The sequence below is a fragment of the Halyomorpha halys genome, unplaced genomic scaffold (genome assembly GCF_000696795.3).
Source record: "Halyomorpha halys isolate HHAL.00 unplaced genomic scaffold, Hhal_1.1 Scaffold2068.1, whole genome shotgun sequence".
In the NCBI taxonomy this organism is placed as follows: Eukaryota; Metazoa; Arthropoda; class Insecta; order Hemiptera; family Pentatomidae; genus Halyomorpha; species Halyomorpha halys.
In genome coordinates, this window is record NW_027111167.1 from 123,186 (window position 1) to 138,002 (window position 14,817).

A 14,817-nucleotide genomic window follows, 5' to 3' on the forward strand; every position below is an offset into this window, starting at 1 on the left:
GTCAAAAAATGCTAAAATACTTGTTAGCATCACAAAAAGGTAACTTTAAAATTTACATATATAAAGTACCATCATATGAAAGCTAGTAAACATGAAAACTTTTTCAAAAAAATTTATTATATATATTTAGTAATAAATATGCTTAACTGTAATTTTATTTGCCCGCTTTAGAAAATAATATGATTATGGAGGATCTAATGGAAATGAACAGTACTTTATCCTGTATAACAAGCCCTTGAACGACGAGTCCGACACCTAGGGTATACAGCAGATATGGGTCTCTGGTAGGGGCAACTAGTCCGGAAAATGGGCCTAGTGGTCCTTTTTGCCACCCTGGCGGCTACCAGAGTCGTGGGGTATACTAACCAAGGTGGGGGTGTCAAGTGTATTTCTTGGGACAGCCGAGAAATAAATATTCACTGCACCAAATAGGAATCGAACCCACTAAGTTCCGAACCGACCGCTCAGGTACCTACAAGTACCTACACCCCAAACCGTACTACCGGTGCCTACCCCTTAGACCTAGGGGTTGATGTTGACATAGTTTGAAGGATTCTGTGAAGGTTGACTTTGGTTTTACCTGCTACAACACAGCCTACTCTTAGGATTCAAGGCGCTTGTTATATTTATAGTCGTGGCGTCACTATACAACCTGACAACTTTACAATCCTATTTCAACCCTTCGACAAAGTAAAAGATTTAATAAAGGTGTAGTACTTGTACAATTCAAGTGTTTGTTTTTTTAAATCATTTTAACTTACAATGAATTCTTTGAGTTGTAGAAGTATAAACTTCTAAACGGTAATAGAAATCAGCATTTATCACAAATAAACTTTAAGGCTTTTTTTTTTTTTTTTTAATAAAATCATCTTATCAATAATATATATTTTTTTCTTTAACTGTTTAATATTAACATTCTCAAAAAATATAAAAAAAATCTACAAAACAACATGGTTCTATTGGAGAGATTCTTTTCATTACTATAATAAAAAAAGTGTTTTTTAAAAAAATATGAAGGTAAATCTTGATCGTAAGTACTACAATGTCCCCTACCTATATGTACATATACACAGTATACATGTTCATTCCCTTAACTTTTAAATTTTAAGAATTTTAATTTGATTTTCTCTGCCTCGTGCAAGTTGTATATGGTGTTTCTCTTGAGACTATTGTCGATCTTAAAACGAATTTATAAGGAGTACTTTTTTGATTCAACATATCTTCAACGCCTAATACGGCTGGAAACAAAACATTTTTTTACAATTTGAGCTTAAACGGTGTGGGGGAAAAAAAAAAAGTATACCACGAAATAGTTTGAGAATCTAATATTATAATTTGGGTTTCTTCTACTGACAGAGGAGACTAAAATGGACAATGAAATGATTTCTAATTGTGATTGCGGATTCTTTTGGAAAATTGAATTCTAAATTTTTTGTTCTTTATAATCTTTCGATCCCCCCCCCCCAACTGTTTGCAAACAAATCGTTATATGCAATAAAAAATTATTAATGGACTTTGTTATACGCCTTCTAAGCTTATGCGTGGGAATAAAAAAAGAGCTCTACATGAGCTTTCAAAATCTGATTTGTTATAAAAAATCGTCTTCGATTTCTGAGTTAGGTGCACTGAAGAATTTTGTAAAATCAATAATACCTTAAAACATAGACTACATGCCATTGTAATGACCAAGCAAAAATCAAATTAGAATTTCAAAAATTGTAGAGGTTAGCAGAGATGATACTGTATACTGCAACAGCCTGCATTTATATATATTTAATTTGCAATACTCAAAAAATTTTTTTTTCTAGAATAATGAAAAATAAAACAAACATCACATTATTTTTTTTTTATTTTGGAAAATTTTTTTTTTCTAATCAGACACTATTTTAAAACTATTGAATTGTTTGAATTAAATTGTTGGTCTAAACAGCGAAATTAAACGAAAAAATTATAATTTTGGAAGTTTTAACATTTAAATGTAATTTGTTTACAAATAAACTTGAATAAGTAGCGACACAATCTGAGAGATTAGCCTCGAATGTTTACACTGAAGGATTCAGTAACTTGTCAAAATAAATCCAATGTATTCCCGTATTTTCCTTCTATTTATCAGTGAGTACACGTAGTTTTTCCAAGTGGAAACTATTAAGGTATGTAAATTTTAAAACAAAATATTTTGATTGATTGTATACTAAACTAAATTAAAACTGAATCGATTTTAAATTGGTGCAAAAATTGTTTTAAATTTTCTGGCAGTGTAGCCATAATTTGTTGAATTTTCTGGTTTTGACTTATACCTTGTACGTAACTTTAATCTTTGATGGAAATCTCTTACGCCATATATCACTTTCCAACTTTTTTTAAACAGTTTTCTGCACAATACTTATAAAACTCTATGATTTCTGTCAGTATCCATTTATCCTATTTTCTTCTAATACAAACGTATTTTTCAAACAATATAAATAAAAAAATAAATATGATATATACACAGGGTTTCCCATGTACGTCTTAATAGTTACAAATAACGAAAAAAAATAATTAAAAATTAAAAATCAAAAACATAAATAAATAACTGTTGTAAATTTAAGTTTTCTAGTAATTCAGCCCAGGAAGATCAAATTTTCAATTTAGAAAAATCTGAACTCACAGTAGTTTTTGTCTGGTAGCCCGTTGCTACAGAGAATTCGCAACAGACTGCTACAGAGATATCGACTTCTAAAAATTCAGATTTTTCTATCTGAACATAATTTTGCTGTAATCAGGGTAATCTATATCGTCGGTACTATTCAAAGTAAAAAACTGGCATTAAAACTGTTTTAAATTTAGTATACTTTCAAAATGGATTATTTTTTTTAATTTTATGTCTAGGAAGGTTTTCTAAATAATTCCTGACATCTTGACTAACATCATGTCGCCCAAGCCACCATCCTGAACCAAACAATTTTTTTTTTTGCCAATAATCTGCCAAAATAAGCGTTTAACAAATACGTTATAATTTCCTTTCTGAAAGTACACCAAATTTACAACAGTTACTTTGCATAGTATCGAGAATCAAGCGCACTAATTAAAAAAAAAATTATGTTAAATCTAAAAAAATCTAAACTGTCAGTAGTTTATATCAATGCATCTGGTTCTTTATCAGGTATTGAAACGTTCCAATACTCAACTTGTTGCAAATGTTGTGTAGTAACGAGCTACCAGGCAAAACGGTCTGAAATTTTTTTTGCATAATTTTTCTAGAATTTGAGTAGCTCTCCCTAAAATTATTCTCACGTCTTATCTAGAGTTGACTAAAAATATTTTATATCAAATAATAAGCTCTTGTTGATGTAAAATCAAAATATGTAGTCATTATAATGTAGTAATATGTTTCGTTTTCATAATAAACCCAAATTTGTTAATATTAATTTTAATAAAACACAAAGTGTTCGTACCCTCTATGCCAGAAATTGCAAGGAAGGTAAAAAAATATATATTTGAAGTTACTTAAATTCGTTGAAAATCCTGAAACTATACTAATTGTTATGCATTTAAAAATTATGTGCATAAATATGAGTTATTTAAGTATTATTCTGAAATATACTGTTTTATTTACATACATTTTCAGTAGCGTATTGTATTTCGATATTAAAATTATGTAATTAGCGTCAATATCCTTAATATTAGTGATAAATCTCTTTCTTGTTATCATATTAAATAATTCAAAAATAAAAATTTTAATGCTTGAAGAAGTTTGTCGGGGGGTGCGGTCACCAAAGAACAACATAAATAAACAAAACCATATTTATTTATTTTATGCCGACGTTTCTTGCTGACCGCACCCCCCGACAAACTTCTTCAAGCATTAATCTACGGTCAACTATTTAATGTTTTAATGTCCCAAAAATTTTAATGTTTATTTAAATTAGTTATATGTTTTAATCCACGTATATGAAGAATATATTCTAGTCGCGTTTGGACTCATTTTTGGTACAATTTAGAATTAAAAATATTTAATAATTTAAAATTTAAATGATGAGTCATTATTTACCACATACTAGCAGGCACAGTAGATAACTCAAATTCGGGAAGTTGCTTTAGTTTCCAGGGGTCATCCCTGGGCGGACAGCCTAGACGGTGGGAGGAGACGAATTGTCTCCCGTTGTTTGTCGGAAGCATCTTTCAGACTACCTGAAGCAGGGTGCCGTTAAGGGACGGAAGATTTTTCGTCTGGTTCTTCTTTATGGCGTGGCTCGGCCTTTTAAAAGTAGATGTGATATAACAATTAATCGTTTCCATATATGTACATGTTTTTTTTTTAATTCAAATTTTTATTTATTGATAAATATTACAATCTGCCGCAACGTTGTTGGGCAATAGGTGATAGTGATAACTCATCACATTCATACTAAAATAAAATAATATAAGAATAAAAGTAAATAAATAAATTTAAAAAAAATAATTACATAAAATCTCTCTCTAAATACATACAAAGAGAAGGATAAAGAAAATAAACATAATCAAACAATGTATATGAAAAAATAAATTAATAAAATAATTAACAGTCCCATTTACACTCTTATATACTATATTTACACTATCTACCGGAGGATCCGTGAGCCTACTCTATCCCCTACGTATGAGAGGTAGAGCAGATCTCTGAGATCCCAGCGCATCCCTCTCACCGCGCATCCTCTCTAATGAGCCAGTGGAGGCTGAGCAAGTGCGCTAAAACCGCAAAAACTCAACTTGAGTGGAGCATCTGACCACTGCCAGAACTCCAATTGTCCATTTTTATTTTACAATAAATCTCTTGGCCACTGTCATTTCAACCTTCGAGGTATATGAAGGTCATGGTGAAGTGTTCTGTCGGAAACGTAATAGGGTGCATTGACTATAGTTCTAAGGATTTAGGATTGAATATGATCGATGGTTTATTTGTTTTATAATATTAGAAGTTTGTTTTCTAAGGTTTGAGAGGTCCTGCTGAGCAGTCGGTATAGTTGGCTGAATCGTCTGTTGAGTTCTTGTCTTTCAAGTCTAGAATGTTCGTTCCTGGTGTATGTACATTTAGCAAACATATTTAAATAAATACTGATGGTAATTTTTTCAACTTACTACGAAGGTGGATGAGTGGAACCTCATCGTTACTCGATAACTGACTATATGGGTAAAAATTAGAGTTGTGTCAGTCAGGAGTAAACGAAATGACCTTATCTTTGGAAATATGTTGTCCAAAATGATCAGGTCAATTTTCATGCTCGCTGAGTCTACGAGGGGGAACCCCCCGCTCCTCTGAGAGGGTCATTGACTCTTATTTTTACCTGCGTTTACCTTTGCAAGTTTGTCATACCTCTCAATTTCACGAAGACTGAAAGACGGAGCCACCTTCTACTTCAACATTTGTCTCGATTTCTTTTTCTGAGCCATATGCAGGAAATGGTTCACCTATCTCTGATCCATATTATTGTTACCTATCAAAATTTGACTAATTAATATTATTTTCTGAAATATAATGCAAGTATATAGTCCCACTTACCAACTTGTTCCTCTTCAATTTATTGGTACCAAAGATAAAAAAAAACCTATGGTAGTATTGGGACAGGCCGAGAGAAGTGAAAGTTCGGTAAATGAAATAATGTATTAAAATTTTTTTTAATAATAATTAGAAAAGAACAGCCATTAACTAAGTCTATTCTTGCTGTAAGGGAGATTATGAGGTAAAAGAAGCTTACTCAGTCGGATTGGCAATGTCGGAATTGTTAATTTCCTGTAATCTCCTACTTTCCTGTTACAATATAAAAAATGTCCACAATTGACCAATACAATTGACCAGCGTTGAAACCCCCCCCCCCCCATCACTTCAGTTTCATTTGGCGTCACGAACTCAATTTACACCCATATAAATTTTTTTATTGAGTTTTAAAACGTCGGTAAAGAAGTGACAGAAGTTTCACTTCAAATGATGTGATGTTCATCAATCATTGATAGTAATTGCTATTAAAATACTTTCTCGCTCCTATTGTACTTTACTACCATATTCCTAGGTTTTTAATGCAAATAATAAAATTCATGAATAGACAGCTGTTTTGTTTTCTAATTACTGAAATATCTACCTACTCCTCTGTCATTATGTAGGTAGTTCAATACAAATTTTCTTATAAAAATAAATAAATAAGTACATGAAAAAAGTATAAATAAAAATAATAATGTCGATTAATAGAGCGTACTACTACTAGAATCAATGTGATATGAGGAAACTGATTCCATCAATGAATAAGTGAACGTAATGAACGTATGAACGAAGTGTTAAAAAGTCCTTATCCGTGAATGGAGTGACCATTTGAGTTTCGAATCCGACAAGTGACCCTGACTTACACACCTATATATTTAATATAAATATTAAATAGAAATTTTTAAAAATATAGATTTTTGCGAGGAATTAGATAAATGGATATAAATTGAGATTTAATTATCGAAGAATATTTTGTATTGATTTTCCTTAAATTTTATCGGTATCGAAATTGAATGTTTTTATTTACTGGTTTGTATTTGGATTTATTTCAGTACTTATAATTTATTTACATACTTACAACACCGGCTTTAAAAAGAAAATAAATTAATAATTTAAGTTCTGAGCAAACTCTAATTCAGTAAAACAAAACGAAATAACAGTAATTGTGATTAAGAACGCAAAAATGTATTTATGCATTTTATTAAATCATGTATTAATACACATTTTCATTTTTAATTAAACCAAGTAAATTTAGCTTCATCGTATATATCGTAAAGGTATGAACTATTTTTTAAGTTTTGTATTGTATTTTTTTTTTCTTTAGAAAATATAAGTGTTAAATTAATATTGGATTTTTTATTCTTTTATTCGCTCCGCATGAGAATAACCTGCTCTCTTGTATGACCTGCCAAGACTCCGTCTAGACTAAGTCAGTTAAGCGAAGTTCTATTGTATTGAATGCAGTGATGCCTGAGGCACCACCTTTTGATATTAAGAAATTTTCATATATCCACCATATTAATTTTTTTTTAACATTTTAGTTCAATGACTAATTTATAATATAAAGTACTATTGAAGCAATGCATATAAAATTATTTTTTGATGGAAAGGATGAACAATTTTTTCTTACTTTACTTTAATATTACTCTTCAAATAAAGCCTTTATCTTGTTTTAATACTTAATTATTCATATCTTTAAACACTATTTATGTACCTATAATATTAGTTATTTTCTAATCATTCTGCATATCATTTTATTCATGGGTTGTTATCTTGTTTTTTTTTTTTTTTGTTCTTTGCCATGATCTTGCCGAAACGTTGGGCATAAATAAATCAGTTTTTAGTTATTTGTGTTTCACTGACCGCACCCCCAACCATCTCATTATGAAAAAACAAATATTTTTCTTTCGAGCATCTTGTAATTTTACTTTGTGAAAAAGACTTAATGTATTTAAATAAACTTTTTTTTTTTAAGAAAATGGTAATTCCATATGAAATCATCCAAGGGTTCACACTCCTATGTCTAAGATTTTCACAATTTTTTGCGTTCTAGTAATACAAACTAAAATACCTTACAAATATGCTGTTTTAATGTCTTTGACATGAGTAGTTTTTTTAAATTGACTTGAGAAAATATTTGGATAATTAAAATACTGGTAGGTTTACAACAGATGGTTGATTTATGTCTCACTTGTATGTTTTTTTCATTTGATAATTGACATGTAAATATCTTAAATTTTGTAAACTAAATAGTAAAAACTATATTTGAAATGTATTTAGTTGGTATTACTGACACAAAAAAATACACTAAGGTCTCAAACAGCGGTTCAGGCCTTTCAATTATTCAAAATAATTCGGAATAATAAAGTCTTATTGCAAAGGAAATTTTATTTGCAGCAATTGTAATGCACATATGATATTAATGAATATGTCATTAATAATATGTCAAATATCACTTCATCTTCTCTGAATTTCTTAAACACCAATATTAAATACTGTTTTTGTTCTTTAATTTTTGTATGTTTATTTTACCCCATGTGTACAAATCCACGTTCTGCAACGTCATAAACAACTTTAACTGAACTAGCTATTGGCTTACTCTTCTTGTACGTTTAATTTTCTTTCCAGCTCGTCACTTCTTTTGGTAGAAAATCTGATAATCTATAATTTCGATAAAATATCAAGGTTAATCTAAAATCCTCTTATATGCGTTTCATCCTATAAAAAAATTATTAACAATTAATGTTGTCAGTTACTTATTGGGACAGAGCTACATGAACTTGGCAAGTTTTTTTTTTTAAATTCATGAGTTTTTTCCCGAATTACTAGACCTCTTTGAAGCATGGTTTTTTACTCAGAAATTTAAAATATTTAGATAAGAAAGCCCAGAGCCAGTTAAAGTTCACGGATAACTGATAAATTTTTAGATTAACGTTTAATAATAGACAATGTAGACTGAAACCATACGGTTAAATGAAATTAGTGGTGTAGAAGTCTGAAAAAAATATAATCTATATAATAGAATATTTACAAAAATTAAAACAATTTCAGAAAAAAATTTTAAAAATACAGTTTTGTTCACCACAGTTCATTCAATGGACATTAATTCAAGAAATATTTATAAAGAGCATAGCAACAAATATATATATATATATATAGTTAAAAAGAGGAGATTCGTTCACTTTTTCAGAGTGTGTGTTGCTTTCCTTTTCTACGCCTTAGACTACGGTCATATTTGCTGTTTAAACACGGATATTATATGATATACGATAATGATTCTAAACGATTATTAATGCCATAGAAAATTAAAATGTGTCATATAATATGAAATGCCATAAAAAAAATTTTAAAAATACGTTTTTTGCTATTTTTTATTTTACCTTTATTTAAAATAATTATGTGAAAAAAATTTATAACAACACGCATCGCTGGTAGTTTTTTCTTCTTTATTTAATATTAGATTACTTTAACTTAAAAGCTTACTTTGCAAATGATAAGCCATGAACAGAAACAAAACTCTGATTTTTAGTGGATTTTTTTTTTGCCTGAAAATATGTCAATAGACAACTCCAGGTACGTATTTAGCACCCCCAACAACATCAAGTATGCACTAAAATAATTATACCATAGCTTTTCGTTTCAAACTACCATATGACTGAACTTATAAGGAGAGTGCATGGTGTGTCCTCACTGTCTTAGACCACTATTTTTTTTTTTAATAATGACGTAGAGGATTGGTCTGATTTAGATCCGTCTGTGTATATTATAAAGGATTTCAGCGTGCTTTGAAGAAAACGAGAAAAGTTGGCTTTATATTTTAGCTGATACAGTATTATTTCTAGAGTATTAGGAGAGATCTAGAATTGTTTTGGGACATCGGTGGGTCTAGGGTGAATGGTTATTTTCAGCTTTGTCAATGGTTATCGTTTTGAGAAAAGAGATAGTCGAGGAGATTCTTTCTGACAAGGGAAGTAATTCTTTCTGATCAATCTGGTGTACACCAAATTTATTTTTGATTTTGATTTTATTCCTTTTTTTCCCAGAATATTATCATTCAGTATTGGATCTGGGTATTAATGTACTTATTGATCATATATACGGATAGGCCTCGGCTAATAAATAAATAATCAATATACTAAACAAATAAATAACTAAATAAACTAATTATTGAATAAAACTAAATTTAGTTATTATAAATTCGGATAAAACCAATTTTTTTTTCCAGGGCACCTTCAATTCTAAGGGTTACGGCACTTCCTTTTACCTACAGATAGGTAAGGAAAAAAATATCTGAAAGGAGGGGACAGGCAGATGGTCGGAGTGGGGATGGCAGGTGGCACCCGGCAGCCGGCACTCACGGATGGAGCTCTTCTGCTGCGAGATGGTCAACTCTATACCTACGGCAATCTACGACAAGGCGATCTTCGGCGACCCGAGGGTTCTCGCCAACCTTCTCTTCCTCGAGCCCAATTACACGCCTAGGCGATGCTTCGGCACTGTCCAGCACCTTGTAGAACCCTACATGCGGAAGATCATCACTACTTGGATGTTAGAGGTAAATTTGACAAGTATACAATTTATAATATTATTCCTGTCAAAAGTACCTTTTCAAAATGTATGAATGTAGAAATATTTATAAAATTCAAATCCAACTAATGGCGATGTTTGGCAATATCGAGAACATGTGACAGGAGTTGTCAGCGGTGCTAACTGTTGATCTTCTCCCCCTTCCCTCTTCAACCCCTAACCGACTATCAGTGCCGGCTTTTATCAAAATGATTTAAAAGTTTAAAATTAAATAATACTTACTCTAGAAAACAAATTAAATGAAATATACCCTCACCACCAACAGGTAAAGTGTTAAAATGAATTGTTTGATCCAATACGCAGACAGCTGTAATAATCGTTTTTATCTTTTCAATTTCTTCTTTCTAGAAATATAATTTATCAATTAAATCCTTAACACCTTAATGAGTTGATAATATACATCACGTGTATATTATTATAAGTGAATTATTTTTATAAGTGAAATATTTTAATTATTTATAAGTTTATTTAGCTTATAAGCTATTTATTTCATAAATTATTTATTTGATTTTTATATGTCTATTTAATTTTAAATGTCGTTGATTATAATTATTACTCTGCAATGTACAGTGTTTCCAAATCCTGTTGTTTAAAAAATTTGGCTTTATTATTATTTATTGGGCCTTGTTAAGTTTTTGTTATGATGATTCTGAATAATTCAACTTAAAAATTGGTCATTTTAGACCTATTTTCATATTTATTTTTTATTTTATTTTATTTTTTTACAAATTATAATAAAGTTATAATTTTTTTTAATTGCAACCCCTATTTAATAAAAAAATGGGCTAGTTGCAAACACCTCCGGTCTATTTTAGTATTTTTCTTAATACTTAAGAAATTTAATAAATATATATATATATATTCAATCGTTTTCAATTTTGCCTATTTCAGAGGAATCTGTCAAGTAAGATTTCCTAACTGGCAGGTCATAGTTTAACTCGAGGGATTGGGGCGAGGGGTGAATGGTGGGGAGTTGAGGGATACTATACTATAGTATAGTAGAGTTCTCCCCTGTGCCTGTGTTTACAACCTCTCGCACCTGCTCCTCACCGAGTGTTGGTCGGTCAAGTCGGTTGCCCCTGAGTTTAATAAATTTATACTAACCATCATTGCTCTAGATCTCTCATAATAATTAATAAAATATAAATAAATATACCATATATAATATAATACATAATAATATTAGTATTAATAAATTTTAAAATATTTTCTAAGACACTTAATGTCTAATTATATTACTTTATATCTTATTAATGAGCTGTTTGAAACGTAATATGCTATTATCATGAAACGTTCTCATTAAGCTTTAATAGCAGTGTTTTATATACGAAGAAAATGTAAAATATACTATTAGTCAAGAGGTTGGAAAAAAATAAATAAATCTTACATAGTTTAGGTGATTAAAAAAAAATTGCATTTTAACTGAAAAATGAATTCAAGTACCACCCATATCAAAATTTTGAATCTGTGTGAAAGTTGACTGAATCACGCATTTTTTTTTTCTATACCCTTCGACAGGACAGATAAAAATCTAAGGCTGTTCTGACGATTATGTCTTACCCCAGAAAATTTTCTTTGTGTCTCTTTGGAATCAGTGAGTTTTTATCAAGTCTCTATACTGCTTCCTCGTGTAGTTACATATCTAAATTTATAAATGTCAGATACATCATACGGCATTTTCAGTTACATTTCAATATGATGATCCTGCAGATAATGCTGTGATAATCTGCTCATGATAATGATGATAATATTAATCTCAATATAATCATACTACTATATGAATAATTATTATTTATAATGCTAATTAATAAGTCTAATGTACTCTTAATCTATTTGTCTACATTGATTTTTATTAGTTGTTTTTTCCTTTTTAAATATATAGCAAAGTATTTATATCATAATTTCCAGAGTTTTTTGGTAATAAATATAAACATATATATATATATATAAGTATAAATAAAAAAATTATTTTTCCTAATCTTGGGACCTCTTTATTTTAGTAGTAATATAGAACAAAAATAATATACACGGTACTTAGACGCAGCCAATCAAAGTTATGAATGTAATATCCATGATATCCTATACATAACCCGTAATAGTGTTTTAATAAAAACTATCCATAAAATATTAGAAGAATGTTGCCTGAGGTTATTCTCACATATATCCTGTATGTCATGTATATCAGCTAATAGTATAGTAGACCGTATAGACACAACTACCCATGAGGCTGTCGCAGAAGGAGACCCCAAGGAAGACTTGAGAAGAATTGAGAGAGATTGCAGCTGGCATAAGATCTTTACCTGGGAGTTAAGACCTACCGAAAGGCACACTGCGTTGCGGTAGAAGAAGAAAGATGAAAAAGGAGAAAACCTAACATGCACATAAAAAAATGATATTTAAATTATTACTCTGGTTTTCACAAAAAAGAAATTTTTTTTTTAATTTTATTTTATACCAGATCGGCTACATGGTTGATATAACCGTTATTTTATATATATTTTTTAAACAGTTGATTATGGGGGGGGGGGGTAAATAAAATTAATTCATAGTCAACACTACCTCAATTTTACTTTTTGTTATTAGTCATTTTATTTATACATTATTATTTTTTATTTATTTAATTATTTTTTCTATTTTCATCTCTCGTCCCTCTTTCAAATTAACTTGTTTCTTTTCACTATTAGAGGGCAATTGTTTGTTTTATTTAAGAGTACCGATATCATTATTTTTTGTTATTAATTTTACATTCCTCTTTTATTAAGAAGCATTACTCTTATCTATTTATTTTTTTTTCTTCTTTTAATAACAACATTGTATAAAGTTAGGGGTGTCTTTTGTACGAGACTATACCTCATATTTAATTTTTTTATGACGTTTTTAACTAAACAAATCATTTATTCTGTCAAAACGTTTAATTTTAATCTAGTTGCTTATATACAAATATATAGAGATCAAAATATATCTTAAAATAATTATTTTTAAAAAATAAAATAAAATTGGGAAGAGTTGTATAGAAACTTTTATTAGTTTTGTTAGTAATCAAAACTTTCAGAAAAGAAATTCCCTAATCAAGTGTGCCCAGTCCACGCCCTCAAACTGATTTTACTAATCTCTCTGGCAGCTTGTTGTTTATAAACAATTGCTGGCTAATTATAAATTTTTTTTTTTCGTCAATCGTGTAAACAACGACTCCTTCTCACCCTTCTAGGGAACCCTTCATGAATGTTATTCCCGTAATTTTTGCTTAAAGAAAAGTAATAGTTTAGATGTTTTTTATAGCTGTTGGAGCGGCATTATTCATCTTTTTAATAGAGTAAACTAATAATCCTTTCTCAAAACATTTTCATGCTTCGGTTGTTTATAAATACATAGTACTCAAGAAAATAGTCTGCTTTTGTACGGGATTAGATCAATAAACATACGCACACATACATTTATACAAAATATATAATTCCCAAAACTACATTAAAAATATTTGTGAAAAAATTTTCAATGGAGTCAGAAGCTTACGGAAATAAAAACATCAAATATATCTCCTGATTTATTAAGTGGATCATAAATTATTTCCGGCTTACGTGAATTTTCATGAAAACTTTAATATTAATTAATATGATGAACAGTTGAGTTTATGAGAATGGAGCTGTAGTTTTAATTTTTTTTATCATTAAAACCATTTCTGTCTCAAATTTAGATTTTGCCCTGCGATTAACATCAGAATTTAAATTTTATAGACTTTAATATACACTTTGATAATATAAATTTGAAAATGTACTTTCTGAGAAAATTAAAATAAAATTTTTAAATTAGGGTTTGAGAAATGCTAATTTTCTTAACCTATATAGTTATAAACAAGTTAATGTTTTTTTTTGTTTTTTTTCAATATTTTATTTTTCAAAGTAATCTAATTTTGTCTTCACAGCATGGAACTACCTTAATTACTAGTTATTCGTTCAAATTTGGTTATGCTATATTTTATTTCTAAATTGAACCCTTTGATTATTGGAAAGGTTTAATTTGAAAAAACTCACCATCATACCACAATCAACTTTTTACCCGAGGTAGACTCCTATTTAATAAGAAAATATACCGGTGGGCACAAATGTGTGTGAGAAAGAGCGAAATACTCGTTCAAGGAGAGCTAAAGAACCGCGGTAAAATGTCATTCAAAGAAATAAATTTTTAATTATAAATAAAATCACGGTTAAGAACATGACTATACACAGGGGCGTTGCTTGAATAACTTGTTGGGGAGATAAAGTCTAAAATTTTCCTATAATTTTGACCGAATTTCCCAACCTACAAGATGTCGAGTCCCTGAATATTTCCCTTTTCCTAAATATTTTTGGAAAATTGTCCTCTGCAAATAATGTTTATAAACAATTTTAAGTGTGTTTTTAAACAAGTTTAAGTGTGTTTTAAAACAATCTTTTTGAACAACGTTTTATCATAAATTTCTCAGTATGAAGTAGGTTCTCAACTTTCTGAATTTCCGGGATTTTAACTTTTTTTTTTTTCGTGGGGGATGATATCCGACTACTACTATTTATAACGACATAGCTGCAGACACTCAGGATTAAGCACAGGTTAGAAGATGTCATAAAGTCGTTTAAAAGCAATAAAAAATTTTTTTTTTTATTACTTGAAAGAATTCTTACTTAGAATGTAGGAAAAAGAAATTAAATTGTTAAATATAAAAAAAATTAAATTAATAATGAACAATATTTATAAATCTTATA

The 14,817-nt window shown here is 29.5% G+C and overlaps 1 protein-coding gene across 1 annotated transcript in view; it reads left to right on the forward strand.

Annotated features, from left to right (window-relative positions):
• Window positions 1-2,104: 2,104 nt before the first annotated feature.
• LOC106691080 (G1/S-specific cyclin-D3) overlaps window positions 2,105-14,817 on the forward strand; it is a 27,485-nt gene continuing 14,772 nt past the window's right edge. The window contains exons 1-2 of the mRNA XM_014436732.2: window positions 2,105-2,150; window positions 9,720-10,049. Of these exons, the coding sequence (XP_014292218.1) occupies window positions 9,855-10,049 (195 nt within the window). The 5' untranslated portion in view covers window positions 2,105-2,150; window positions 9,720-9,854. The remainder of the gene's footprint in view (window positions 2,151-9,719; window positions 10,050-14,817) is intronic.